This window comes from Paramacrobiotus metropolitanus, unplaced genomic scaffold, assembly GCF_019649055.1.
Source record: "Paramacrobiotus metropolitanus isolate TYO unplaced genomic scaffold, Prichtersi_v1.0 Parri_scaffold0000309, whole genome shotgun sequence".
NCBI classification, from domain to species: domain Eukaryota; kingdom Metazoa; phylum Tardigrada; class Eutardigrada; order Parachela; family Macrobiotidae; genus Paramacrobiotus; species Paramacrobiotus metropolitanus.
Genome location: NW_026570529.1, coordinates 46,228 through 59,166, shown reverse-complemented (window position 1 = coordinate 59,166; position 12,939 = coordinate 46,228). Strand labels below are relative to the sequence as shown.

Below are 12,939 nucleotides of genomic sequence, written 5' to 3'. Positions count from 1 at the left end.
AAGCAATCCAAAACGTGCAACTGGGACAAATACAAAATAGAATTAATTTTTATGATCCAACTACTCTAGAACTTCGAAAAGCAGATGAATATGGAAAGCACAAAATATTGAAAGCAAGCCGGTATCTGTACTTGTCCAGCATGAAAATCTTATGGGGAAAGTACGAGGTCAATTAGGAAAAGTCCATGCTCCTTTTCCAGTTGTTTACGGAATTGAGCGACTTTTTCACTGATCGGGGATGTGGTGAGGATGATGGCCATGTTTGCCAAAGGATGCAACCGTAACCTGTGTACATACGTAGGAATAAATTAAGTAAGAATAACTACTGTACTTGGATGTAGATATTAGTAGCATGAAACTATGAAACTATGCATGCAGTTTTTATTAAGTACATGTACATTTTAAGTTCTAGCGAACAAAGCTGATTCGTTTAATTTAAAGCAACTCGACAAAAAGTTAATTTTAAATTTTTTAAGTGGGAAAAAAGCTGTTCTGATGGAAAGAATAATGAATACGTGAAACCGATAGAACGAAATAGGTACGTCCAGACTTCCAGTATACTTGGATTGTAAGCCCTTACAGCGTAGTATAGTTGCGGCAGTCCGCCGTGTTGTCGCACAAAACAATAACATTCAGTTTTCCACCTGCCAGATCTGACTGCTTTAAATTGTTCTTAAAGTTTTCCACCATTTCAGCCTTGGATAACTTGGAAGTGTGAATAATCTGGAAGATTGCAAGGACTAGAAGTACTACTGTTAACACCGAAGCGTACTCTCATAATTAGCACTTTAGCAGTTACGAGCAGATGTAATTGATATATAAACTATATGCAAATAAATTCCTTGACGCCGTCATCTGCTTGAAAAGGTATTATTAAAAAAATTACCGATTTTATTAATTTACTAATTCTTGCTTATCCAGCAAACACATATTTCAACTTATTACACTGCTTATTTTACTTCGTAAAAGAAGTGCTGCTTCAAAGTTAGTAACTAACTAATTGTAACTACTAATTACAAGTAATTATGGATGAAAACGTGAAAAGCCGGGTTTGACCTTTTGATGCACGCAACCATTACAATGGCTGAATGGCATCGTTCTCATCAATTGATTCACAGTTTTACCTTTTCGCCATCAGAAACGGTTTCTGTCCACGTGGTCGCATCATCATACCCGAGTTCCTCCTTGGACAAATCGTGTTTGGACAGAAACACTACGTTATCCGGCCCGAAGTGCTTACTTATGCCGGCAGTTTGTTGAGCGCGTGTAGTTTCTTCTGGCGCATTGAAAAACTGGTATATTCCATCAGCGACAAAAGATAGACAGCGCGCGGTAACGATTTCCGGCGGCGAGGTGGAAAACAGATGTGCCAGTGGATTCAGTTCGGTAGTAGCCGGCGAAGAACATACCAGAATATCCTTGAAAATCACTCGATTTTGTAAATCAGCATTTGAATAAATCAACCAATTACCATAAATAAATATCGCACGGTACCGGTATTGCGCAGTTGGCGAAATCATTAACCAAAAAACGCACAATTGTGTTTAAAATAACCTTTTCGACCAGTTCATATGCAGATTGACCAAAATACGAACTAGATATATAAACGAATTTAAAAGTTATTACATTAATTATAATCAAATAAGTTGATTCGTTAAATTATTTTGTTTTGAAGAAAAGTATGTTATTTTAACTTTTTAATGTTAAACTACATAATTAGAGAAGTCAAGTTTTGTACCTGCCGATTAGCCGGTAATAAAGCCAATATGCTTTCCACTTCCTCTTTATAACCTGGCAAAAAGAGTTTGTCACCATCCTCTAAGACAACCGTCTTGATTTGATCGGGCACTGTAAACGATAAAAAAGTATCGAAAATGCTGCTAACACCCATAATAAATTTACAGCTGTATTTTTTATGTCTCCAGTCATATTGATGTTTTCACCTAGAACTTGACGGATTTTGATGAGCTCGTAAAGACGCCCAGGTGTGCCGACAACAATGTGATGCGGTTTGGCTTTCAGCTTCATAACGTCTACTTCCGCACTGGTGCCGCTGGTGCATGAATGGCACAGCACATTCTGCGACTCACCCAACGCCAGAACATCGGTTTGATACTGCAAAGAAAAACAATTATTTGCTTGTTAAAGAAATAATAATTTTGCTGAATTTGTTTTTTTTTCGTCGAAAGCTACGACGACCGTCTAAAAGTCAACAGCGACCAAGTCAAGATAGTCAACGACTCAACGTTAACATGTATTGTACTGCAGCAATATCGTAGCGCCATGGCTCAAAAATTCGGGAAGTGATAATATCTGATGGCACTTTGAGTCAGTGAAACATTATGCTGATTGTGATAGAATTCGATTGATTGATGAATAATTCAAATATAATAACAAATAATTTTTAAGAGCGGTTAGTGAAGGAATATGTTCAAGAAGGTCAATTTTTCCAGTGCGGAAACTTCGCTTGTGCCGATACTCTTCTTACATGGTCAGCGGTTTCTTTGGTCGGCGCGATGACCAGTGCCTGACAGCCACTAACAGCCATGTCTAATTTCTGCAGCAGTGCAAGCGCCGTGGAGGATGTTTTTCCGGTACCGGATGGAGCTTGACAGATTATATTCTTGCCTATATATTATTCATGTAAAATTTCACCGATCTGTACGTATACTATTATATTTTTTAGGCAAATATATTATTTTTTTAAGATTGGGAAATAATGCGTTTTACCAGAAAGACACGCCGGAATTAGGCACTGTTGTACTGGTTGCGCCTGCTCAAATCCATACTCCTTTAAATTTTTCAGCAGCTGAGGCTTAAAGTTGGCTTCTTCGAATGTCTTGACGCGTGGAAGAGATGACTGAAAAAACCGCTAAATTAAAACTCACGCGCCGGCGGTGCCGCATTGTTTTGAGATATCCTCATAAAATGCTGAACAAGTAGTCAAATACCTCAGTGAAAATAAATTGGTCAACGCCCAGTTGCTGTATTTTAACTTGCTCCATTTTCGATTGCTCCGTTTTCAGAAAATTATCTACTAATTCCTGGCATTTTTCGCTGTAATGTAATAAAACAAATTAAATCTGTTAAAATCCACAGGTTTCGGGGAAAAAATTTCAACTTTGGTCATTTATTATTTTTTACCAATCATGACATACTTTTTAACGGTCACCGAATTCGTTCGCAGCAGCCCGGCCTTTTTCGCCGGTTTCGGGGTGTCTGGCGGTGGTGCTTCGATTTTGATTGGCTTGGGCGCATTGGTTATGGTAACGGCAAAGTGGTTGCCGTTTTTCTTGCCATTGTCCATTTTTTTATTATACGATGCCGGGTGTGATTGTCGCTCGGCCAACATTGCATCCGAGCGCATATGCCCAGGCGGATTTTTGTTCCGTTGTTTGTTTGTTGATCCATTAACGGCACCGACGGCGCCGTCGTAATCCTTGTGCTGGCCAATGTGGCCATGGCCGGCTAAGTGGTTGTTGCGGAGCGATGCGATCTTTTGTTCTAATTTGACGATTTCTTGTTTTCGCTCAGCCTATTTATATAATTAAACGTAGTTAAATTAAGAGAAAAATGCGAATTAAGAAATGTTTAAATTACTTATACGATTGAAGCAAATCACGAATCTACATTAATAACAACGAATCCGGAAAAGTGTTCCAAAGCAAAGAATTACTAACTTACGTAACCGGTAGCTGTTTACTCAGTTATCTAAAATGCAAGTTATAGTATGCCTCATCTCAGCTGTCGCATATTGCGGCACGAATCTTCGTATTAACAAAATTTATCAACAAATTCGTTAATGTCGTACCATACTGCAATGATATATTCGCAATATATATTATTAATAAGTTTAATTAAATAAATTTAAATTAAGCCAAGGTGTAGTTAAAATACATTTAGATTAAGCCAAACTAATTTGCAATCATATTTGTAATAATTACAATATACTATTATTTAAAAAAAATTTACTGAACCAGCTTTTCTAGAACGTACCAGATCATTCAGCATGAGATCTAAAATATCATTTCCGCCGACCAGCAGTACGGAGCCGCAAGCCTGATTCCAACTAGCAATCCATTTATCAAAATATTCTCCAGCTTGGCTGATTCTCTCCCGTAAATTCCCAAAGGCTTTGGCCTTGGCCACACCATCGCTGACCGACACCGATCGCCTGTACTCGTTCTGCATTTCCGGTTATAATATTTTTTTTTATAAAATGTGCGCACGCTCCGCAATCCCCGAAACTATTTCCGCTGTCAGTAAAATCTTCCGCAAAGGAGGTCGGATAAAAGGCGGAACTCGATGGTGGTAAAATGGTATAAATGTATCGGCAATCACAGCGGTGGAAAATATGCAAGAGTTATCTTTAGTGCTTCCAGTGCAACAAACTGTATACAACAGCTTTTGATGAATTTCAACATGTGTGCTAATGTACATACCGAGTACAGACGCTATGGCTAATGCGTCTACAGCACTGACATTCTAATCTGTAATTTGTTTGACTGGCCATAGATAACTCAGAATACCGCGACTGTCCTTGGCCGACGTCTGACTCGTAAGCGCGTACATATAGTATTTATATAGATATAAATAAGCTGGAGGCAATAATAAATGCAAAAAGAATGGCGCAACCTGTTAAAATGCGTTAATGAAATAAACACTATCCTATCTAAAGAGCATAATTTAGTGCTAAACGGCAAAATGACCGTCTTGTATCCAAGTGGTGGCGGCAAATGCATTTTAACGTTTTAGCGTGTTATATGCGGATACAGCGCAGAGGATTATGTGCATAATTTCAGTTTTATAAACAAATAGCGAACACCAAAATAAAATTGATATCAGTCATCTTAAACCATACGAACAAAAATCCTATAAGAAAAAGGAGAAATCTTCCACTTCGCGCTAACAAAAAGAACAATACGTACTAATAGAATTATTTCATATCTGTATATGGATTATTGATAGTGATATCCATAACACTGCATTATTTGTACCATGACCGGTACAATACTTGATATAATGATCTCTCATCGGCCATACTTGGGCATGAATCTAAAACAAACCGCGGTTGTGAACCAATGCCGATTTAATGACAACTATTGATTTTAATGATTTAGTTTTTTAGAAGTGTTTTGGTTGAGGTGACCTCGCTTAAAAATATAGCGAGTGTGAATTTGCAACTACATACGTGTACGGATACGAGTGCGTGGAAAATCGATTTTACTTGTTGCTAGGACAAGACAGGATAGCCGGACGGCATCCCGGTCATCAACGCAGATGGTCGCGACATGTTGAGCTGAACAATGAGACGAAACGCTTTGAGCTCATCCTGACAGCGAACCGGCTGGATTTGTCTGACAAGGACGGCAAGCGGCCGGATGGATGACTTTGATTCCTGTGCGAAGGAAAGGCCGTATGGGATGCAACTTGTTGACATTGTGGCCGTGTCGCATGTGCATGCTAGCTCCTGAAAGCCGAGTCGCACAACTGGCGGAAAATTTCAAGCGGCAGTACGCATTCGTCGAGGCTTGGATATTTTTCTGTCTGGCGGTCGAGACGTTCGGAACTTTTGGAACATCGTTTGCGGAACTGATTTTGTTGGCCGGAAGATCCGCGATACAGGAGAGCCTAGATCCACGGCCTTTTTAAGACAGCGATTACGTTTGGCTGTGTAAGAGAAACGCAGCAGCTGTTTTACCTTGAGTGCACATCATAAGATTGTGAATGACAATGATTAGGTGTTTCAATGTTTAAAATTTAATCATTTTAGTGTAAATGGAAGCATACCGATATTAAAACTTTTGTTAAAAATTTTGCAATCGTTACACGATGGAGTTGCACGATCGGACGGCAGTCACGTTAACTCAGTCGCTTCTGGAACGTTCTTCGCTTAGTTTTAGCCTTTTAGACAAAATAAAAACTCGTAACATCTTTTTGATCTGTAACTTCGACGCGGCGAAATTTTTGTTGTTGCTGGTAATCTGCATGACAATTTCATACTCGTATAGAAGTTACAATGCCTTGTACTCGACGCAAGAACCATCAGAGTGGCAGCAGAGCGCCCCGCAGAACAGTTCCGCTGCAGTCCGAAGACAGCGAAAACATGCCATCGTCCAGCACTTCGCAATCTGTTAACACACACCGCGCTGGCGACGGTGGCAATTTGAACTCGACACCCTACTCTTGCCGATGGCGTGAATGCGATTTCAAAACGTACCAACCGGAGAATTTCCTTAATCACCTGCGGAACCACGCGAAGCCGGCAAAGGATAGCTCAAACGGACTATGCCTTTGGAAGAACTGCAGTGCTTGTGAAAGTCGTCAGATGCGCCTGCCCGTCCTGCAGAAGCACATGGCCGAAACGCACATGCCGAAGAACCAGTTTCGATGCCCGATGGATCGCTGCAATAAATCGTGTAATACTCCCAAAGAGCTGGTCTATCATTTAGAATTAACCAACCATTCCGCACCGAGGAAGAGTGTTCGAAAGGATCGCAAACTGGACGATCGTTCAGCTGGGCAGTTTCGCTCGACGCTCATCACATTTCTGGGTACGGTAACCTTTATCTCTGATCACTGGGTACGGTAACCTGTATCTCTGATACGGTTGACGATCGTGCTCACATTAGATTTCGTCAAATTGTATATTAATCAAAAAAATTTGTATTATTCCGGAGCATAATTTATATTTCAAAAGTTGAGTATTCATTTATTTTTTTGCAACTGACCACAGTTGTAATTTTACGTAGGCGCTGCACATGCTTTTTTCTATAACAATAATAATTATTGTAGGCACAGCAGCGGAGCAGCAGCGCAGAAAAGTAGCCATGAAAGTGCAACAGTATTTGCGCGAAAGAGGGATTGTCTATGCAGCACACCTGGATGAATATCTCGTGCAAGTATACCTAACGGTAAGCAGATTTCTGGTGCTTAGCTCCCAATCGAGTCGGCCTCAAGTTTTAATAATTTTGTTACATATTTTAGTATATTACAATACTTAGGTGGTGTGCATACGATGTTGTAAATTTGTAATTGTGGCACATAAGATGTGACACTGTAATTAACGAAAGTCGGCGCTTATTGTTTTAGCCTGTACAGACCGCGGAAGGGCCAAACTGGTACAAGGTCCATTTTCCTTTCGCACAGGATTCTGAGGAATGGTAAGTCGAAGGCTGTAAATTTGAAAGCTAACTGTAGCGCATTTGTATAAATCCTGTCACATCTTTTTTGTTTGATGACTGTATATTATTATTATTTTTTGTGTTGACCGTAACGTTACTTGTTTAGTATTGTCTTGGTATAGGGTGAATGATATCGCGATAGAATACGCCCAGAAAAACCAAGGAACCAAAACGATCCGCACTGAACTACCGCTGTCGAATCCTATATTTAAAGAGCCACTCCGCTGGTTTGTTAAAAGCGTGGTAGAAAATATGGAGTTCAGAAATTCCGATGTGGGTTAGCAGAAATCGGGATTGAGATTTGTTTGCGCGTGTTGGTTCATTTGCTCAAGAGTCAGACAAAATGTTCGCCCCTGAAACTGGCCTCCAAACATCGGTGCGTCAGTGGCTTTTCACCCCAAGGAAGGCCAACAAAGCCCATCTGTTTTACTGCTGAAATTTTGATTCATTTTAATTGGTTTATACTTTATAGGCAGCGCACGCTTATTGTTCTTTATATGGGCGTTTGCCGAACCTTGGAAATTCTAGTTTTGTGATGTACTCGTTTGTGTGTATTTAATAGCGGCGCTGTGCTGCTTTTTTTGTTATTGTCAGCGTTACTCAGATTTCGAGCTCCTGACCAATGCATTGTTTATTTGTTCTATGGCATAATTGTCTGCAAATTGATTTCAAATTTTCAAGTGGCGTTACCAAAGTTTTGTTGTTGTATCCAGCTATGCTGTCATTGCAAACCCTTCGTGTAAACATACAAAATTTAATGATGGAAACTCCACCTAACTTTGTAAGTTTCTGTAAGAAATCAATCCATAATACAACTTGACAAAAGCAAAGTTTTGGGGGACGTTTGTGTATTGTTTGCCGGCATTGCCATAGTCTGTATGAGCAGTGAGCACCCATTTTCTTCGCCTTTGCACATTAAAAACAAGAAAACTGGCAGCGGATTTTTTCGCCTTAGACTTCATTTTGGCTTTCAGTATTCCCATTTCGTAGCTGATGCACTATCAGTTTCAGAAGTTTCGGATTAAAATATTTTTCCAAATACAAAATCAAAAATAAAACTAGAGAGGCTTGAGAAAGCCGGTAATGTAACTGCTACCTCGTGGAGCTGCCGCGGGGTGGAACGAGACGTAAAAACGGGCGTCATTAAAATCTTTGCTCGCCTTGGTATGGCTGACTCCACCCTTTATATTTTATCCGCGCTTGCAGTGGCTTACTTCCATACTGGTCTCGAATTGGAGAGCTTTGCAGCGCCAGTTATCGTGGCGAACTGGTTCAGTTCAGTCCGTATAAACGCATACGCGAATACCGCTGTTCGGCACTAAAATTATTTGCAGATTTTAGTTTCCGCAGTTTTCTAACACACAGGAGTGTTGGTTCCAGGGATTTTTTATCATCTTGTCCGCGGCTGATTGGCCGTAAGTTGATCCAAGATTCTGTTCTTTTCCAGTTTAACGGAAGTTTTGCTTCCAGGAACGCCGAAATGCAGATCTTCGTGAAAACTCTCACGGGAAAGACCATCACCCTTGAGGTAACCGTACGGCGTACGCTGATAATTTTGCTGTGGATCCTTCCAGTTCCCATCTGTAGCACAGAATAAGATCTTTGTTAATGAGTTAGTTAATAACTTTTTGTGTCGGGCAGGTCGAACCTTCGGATACCATTGAGAATGTGAAAGCGAAAATCCAGGATAAAGAAGGTAAATAAGAATCTTTCTTCGTTTCGCTCTCGTTGCTGTCGAGGGATAGCTGATCATTTAGTCATCCCTGTTCAGTATAGTAAATAGCCGTATAACCTGTACAGGGACATTGTGACGCCGCCACTTTAGGTTCTCTGTACTTAATCAGTTATGACTTTCGGTGATAGTTAATTCACGCGATAATATTGATTCTAATAGCGCTTTGAAATGTTACTTAGGTATTCCGCCGGATCAGCAGCGTCTGATATTCGCTGGCAAGCAGCTGGAAGATGGCCGGACTCTTTCTGACTACAACATTCAGAAAGAGTCAACTCTCCACTTGGTCCTTCGCCTGCGCGGTGGTGGTAAGAAAAGGAAGAAGAAGAACTACACTACCCCGAAAAAGATCAAGCACAAGAGGAAGAAGGTCAAGCTAGCGGTCCTGAAGTTTTACAAGGTACGTCATAAAATGTTAGAAAGGAATCTGCCCTGAATGGACTCATTGACATTAATTTATTTAGGAATTAGGAGTTTGATATTTAATAAAAATAAGTTTAAATTTATTTCTTTGCGGACGCATTACATTTTAAATTGTTGCAGTTGCACTCTGCTTCTAAATTTTGTGCCTGAAATTATATCTTCGCTAATGCGTTATGCGTGTGCTGTACATTTGAATATTTCAAAAAATTATTTATAATGCGAGTGAGTAGAAGCGTGTTAGGCAGTGTCGAAAGTTTGACTTCGGTAAAACATTCGGCAAACTGCACGCGCACTTTTAAGCTTGTCAGGTTTAACTGGATAAGCGCTGTCAGTGCCTTTGTTTCTTACCATTTGCTTGTTTAATATTCGTAATAAGTATTTGGACTGTTCTCACTACATCATCATGTTTGTGCTGCAGATCGACGAAAACGGAAAGATCACTCGTCTGCGCCGGGAATGCCCGAACGAAGAATGTGGCGCCGGGACTTTCATGGCCAATCATTTTAACCGACAATATTGCGGGAAGTGTTATTTAACATACGTGTTTCAAGAAAAGGGTGCTGGTGCTGGGACCAGTAAGGAGAAGTAAAACCATCTCTCATGTCGCATTGTTTTATTTGTTTTGTATTTCGGATGAGCAGATTCAAATTAAAACGATGTGAATAGTACTACCAGTGTCATCCTTCTCCCCCGCTGATCTGCTACTGCAGCGGCAAGTCGTGTTCGTAAATTAATACGAAAACGGGTGCGCTTTGTTGGAATTACTGTACACTCACATTTTAACAATGTGTAGATTGCTACAATTCAGAACGATAGCTTATGCAGCTAAAATGGCCTAGACTTAATGTGTTTTTAACGAATTTATTACGTCATGTTATATCCATTACATAGCGATCGGTCCTCGTTTCTCCAAGCGACACCAGCAACATTTGCCGTATGATAATTGCCAATGATAGTAGACTAGTAGCAGACTAGCTGTCGCTACGCGCTAGCATTTCCATAAATTCATTCAAGGTCGAGGAGATACTTTATTATATTCCAGTTTCCGATTCAGCATTAATGGCGCTCACTGCTCAACTCGAGCAAATACAGTACAAATTTGCAGCTGTGCATAAAAATAGTTACAAAGTAATAAGAAAGATCTGTTCGTCAGATCACGTGCATTGTGCATAATTTATTGGTAAAGATATTAATGAGCATGCGATGACAACGCATTAAAGGATTCTACGCACGAGTATAAGTACTTCGGCAAATTACATATAATTGAAGTTTAATTCTTGCAGTATTCCAAATTCTTTATCCTGAACTTCGAACAATCAAAATGTAAAATTATGTGTCTATTAAAGTATTTGAACTTAAACAATCAGTTCCATTAGGTCGTTATTATCATTAAATATACAAACAACCAGTAGCAGTATTTTGTACATCGTCATGCATGCAAAGGACGATGGTCGACCGGCGAATTATCATTTGTGTCAGTACTCTGTATCTGCAAGCTTAATTGAAGGCGAAATAAATCAAAAGCATAAAAATTTAAATGATATAGTAGTAACTGAAACTAGTCGGATTTTAAAGGAATTAAATAAAAAATAATAATCGGATTCAAAGTAAGTATAGGTGCTTAATTAATTTGAGATACAAAGGTCAATTCGAGATCAGGTTAACATCACGGAATATACAACACCGCGGTGTATCCCAACGTCGGCGTTCTGTGTATTCACTTCCGGCCGAGGAATTCAATGGGCTCCGGGTCGTCGTTGATGGCGCGCTTCCTCAGGAAATCATCCTGATCGTCGATGACATTGATGGCGCTGTAGTAGGGCATCCGTTTACCTACGAGTAATCGGATATGACCACCGGCTGGCTCAGGTCGCAGCATCTTGGTCGACTCATTCCTACCGGATACGGAGCGTAGTCCCAGGCCCGGACGGGGATACGGCAGATAGGCCGCCCGCGGAAACACACCGCCATACTGTGCCGGGTAGGCTACAAACATTTCACAGTATAATTCATGGTAAACAAAAGCTTTAAGAGTATTGAATCTGTAGAAGTACATGAGTGTATGTACAGATACGTAGTGACATATTTTATAAGCATTCAAAAGAGCAACCGGTTCATGCTGGATTATAAAAAAAATGTAATTGTGTGAAATTAATAATGTATGACCAACATAAGATGGCATTGAAATTTGTTATTAATAAGGTCAAAAAATTTTACAATAATTGCTTCTCTACCAAGCGTCCATAAATGACAATACAGTATGATTAACTCACTTCGCAATAATTAACAAAACGGGGATCAGAATATAAGGTCGACACTGGTTAGCGTTACAACATTAAAACTGAAATAAAATAAATAAGTAAGTACACAACTTGTAAACCATAAAAACTTCAAAAGCGGATTTCATAAATTTATTTTATGGTTATCTTAAGCGATGTATAGAGATCAGTACGGTTAGCATAATATAATACCAGCGTCAAACTTGCAATATGCTGCGTAGTATAAAGAAAACAGGTAACAGCAAAAGATATCCGTTATTAAAAGGTCAACAGTCAAAGAATATAACATCCATAACCAAATTCGCACCACGCGCATATTCGATCAGTAAACTCATTTACTGTGGATGGGTTGGCGTATTTTCACTCACTTGTCAGGTCTAAAACTTATAATATTATACTGAACATTGATATACAGAGTGTTATAAATATTTTGCAATACAAGATAACAAAACTACGGAAAATTTTGTATTCTCGATATTAAACTGCTTACGTCCTACGATTAGAAATTCTACTGCACAGTATTGTTCGAAACAATAAACTCGTATTCAGCTAGTATTTGACGAACAAGGCAAAGTTACATGTACGTGTCCCCAGTAATCGGTAAACGACTAAACGTCTCGGTTGTTCGTAATGATCAGCTCAGAAAAAGCAAGTTTTTTTTCCCCAATAGGTGAGCGATACTTTCGCGATACGATACAATTATGATATAACCACAGATATTATTGCAGCTTATTGTTCGATGCTTATTGTAAGTGCTTACCAGCTTCCGGCCAAGGCGCAGCAAAGCAGCTGACGGTCAATACCACAATCAAATAACTGACAGAAAGTAGAATCAGAGCCTTAGAAAATACCATGGTGTTCATTTGGCGGATGACAAATCAGAAGAAAAAATGTAGCAGCACGGATGATGAGCTATATAATACCAATGTAATGTCCACTACACACCCAAAAATTGCCGATTTAGCAGAAATATTGCCGACACATCGATATAACTTCAATAAAAACCGATCTTCTTATATACCAATCATTTACCTACCAGCGTCCTAAATTTGATTAAATTTACCAGGATATATTGAATGCGGAAAAAATACTCCACACCGTGCTGCCGGCCTCTCAGTGACCTTTTTGAGTATGGTTGAACGAAATCGATTTCCGTCCACTTCGCCAACAATCAGCCGCTGCTACAGCAAACAGCCAACAGTACCGGAGCCGTGTAATCATCGACATCCATTGAAACACCTGTTTCTTGTGGATTATGAGATTTTACCTTTTGTTGGAGCTCATTTTCCACTATCATCAGGCACGCGGATGTAGGCAACGT

General features: G+C 39.7%; 4 protein-coding genes across 5 annotated transcripts; 2 read left to right on the top strand and 2 right to left on the bottom strand.

Annotated features, from left to right (window-relative positions):
• Positions 1 to 6: 6 nt before the first annotated feature.
• LOC129602001 (DEAD-box ATP-dependent RNA helicase RhpA-like) lies at positions 7 to 4,487 on the bottom strand. The gene is made up of 10 exons (XM_055500928.1): positions 3,997 to 4,487; positions 3,159 to 3,535; positions 2,952 to 3,057; positions 2,731 to 2,860; positions 2,489 to 2,628; positions 1,944 to 2,115; positions 1,739 to 1,848; positions 1,125 to 1,418; positions 581 to 723; positions 7 to 285 (listed from the first exon to the last, which is right to left on the bottom strand). Exons 1-10 carry the CDS (start codon positions 4,189 to 4,191, stop codon positions 150 to 152), a joined length of 1,803 nt encoding a protein of 600 aa, XP_055356903.1. The 5' UTR covers positions 4,192 to 4,487; the 3' UTR covers positions 7 to 149.
• Positions 4,488 to 5,925: 1,438 nt separating this feature from the next.
• LOC129602002 (zinc finger protein AEBP2-like) lies at positions 5,926 to 7,911 on the top strand. The gene is made up of 4 exons (XM_055500929.1): positions 5,926 to 6,554; positions 6,796 to 6,914; positions 7,093 to 7,163; positions 7,307 to 7,911. The coding sequence occupies exons 1-4, from the start codon at positions 6,020 to 6,022 to the stop codon at positions 7,464 to 7,466; spliced, it is 885 nt and encodes a 294-aa protein (XP_055356904.1). The 5' UTR covers positions 5,926 to 6,019; the 3' UTR covers positions 7,467 to 7,911.
• A 587-nt stretch (positions 7,912 to 8,498) lies between these two features.
• LOC129601992 (uncharacterized) lies at positions 8,499 to 10,007 on the top strand. Its single transcript, XM_055500914.1, has 5 exons — positions 8,499 to 8,599; positions 8,655 to 8,712; positions 8,826 to 8,880; positions 9,099 to 9,316; positions 9,758 to 10,007. The coding sequence occupies exons 2-5, from the start codon at positions 8,665 to 8,667 to the stop codon at positions 9,926 to 9,928; spliced, it is 492 nt and encodes a 163-aa protein (XP_055356889.1). The 5' UTR covers positions 8,499 to 8,599; positions 8,655 to 8,664; the 3' UTR covers positions 9,929 to 10,007.
• Positions 10,008 to 10,371: 364 nt separating this feature from the next.
• LOC129601998 (uncharacterized) lies at positions 10,372 to 12,707 on the bottom strand. 2 transcript variants are annotated; one of them, XM_055500925.1, is made up of 3 exons: positions 12,379 to 12,705; positions 11,239 to 11,325; positions 10,372 to 11,172 (listed from the first exon to the last, which is right to left on the bottom strand). In XM_055500925.1, the coding sequence occupies exons 1-3, from the start codon at positions 12,479 to 12,481 to the stop codon at positions 11,057 to 11,059; spliced, it is 306 nt and encodes a 101-aa protein (XP_055356900.1). In that variant the 5' UTR covers positions 12,482 to 12,705; the 3' UTR covers positions 10,372 to 11,056. The 2 variants fall into 2 exon arrangements, with proteins under 2 accessions (XP_055356900.1, XP_055356899.1); XM_055500924.1 differs by having other exon boundaries at positions 10,372 to 11,325; positions 12,379 to 12,707.
• Between the last annotated feature and the right edge of the window lie 232 nt (positions 12,708 to 12,939).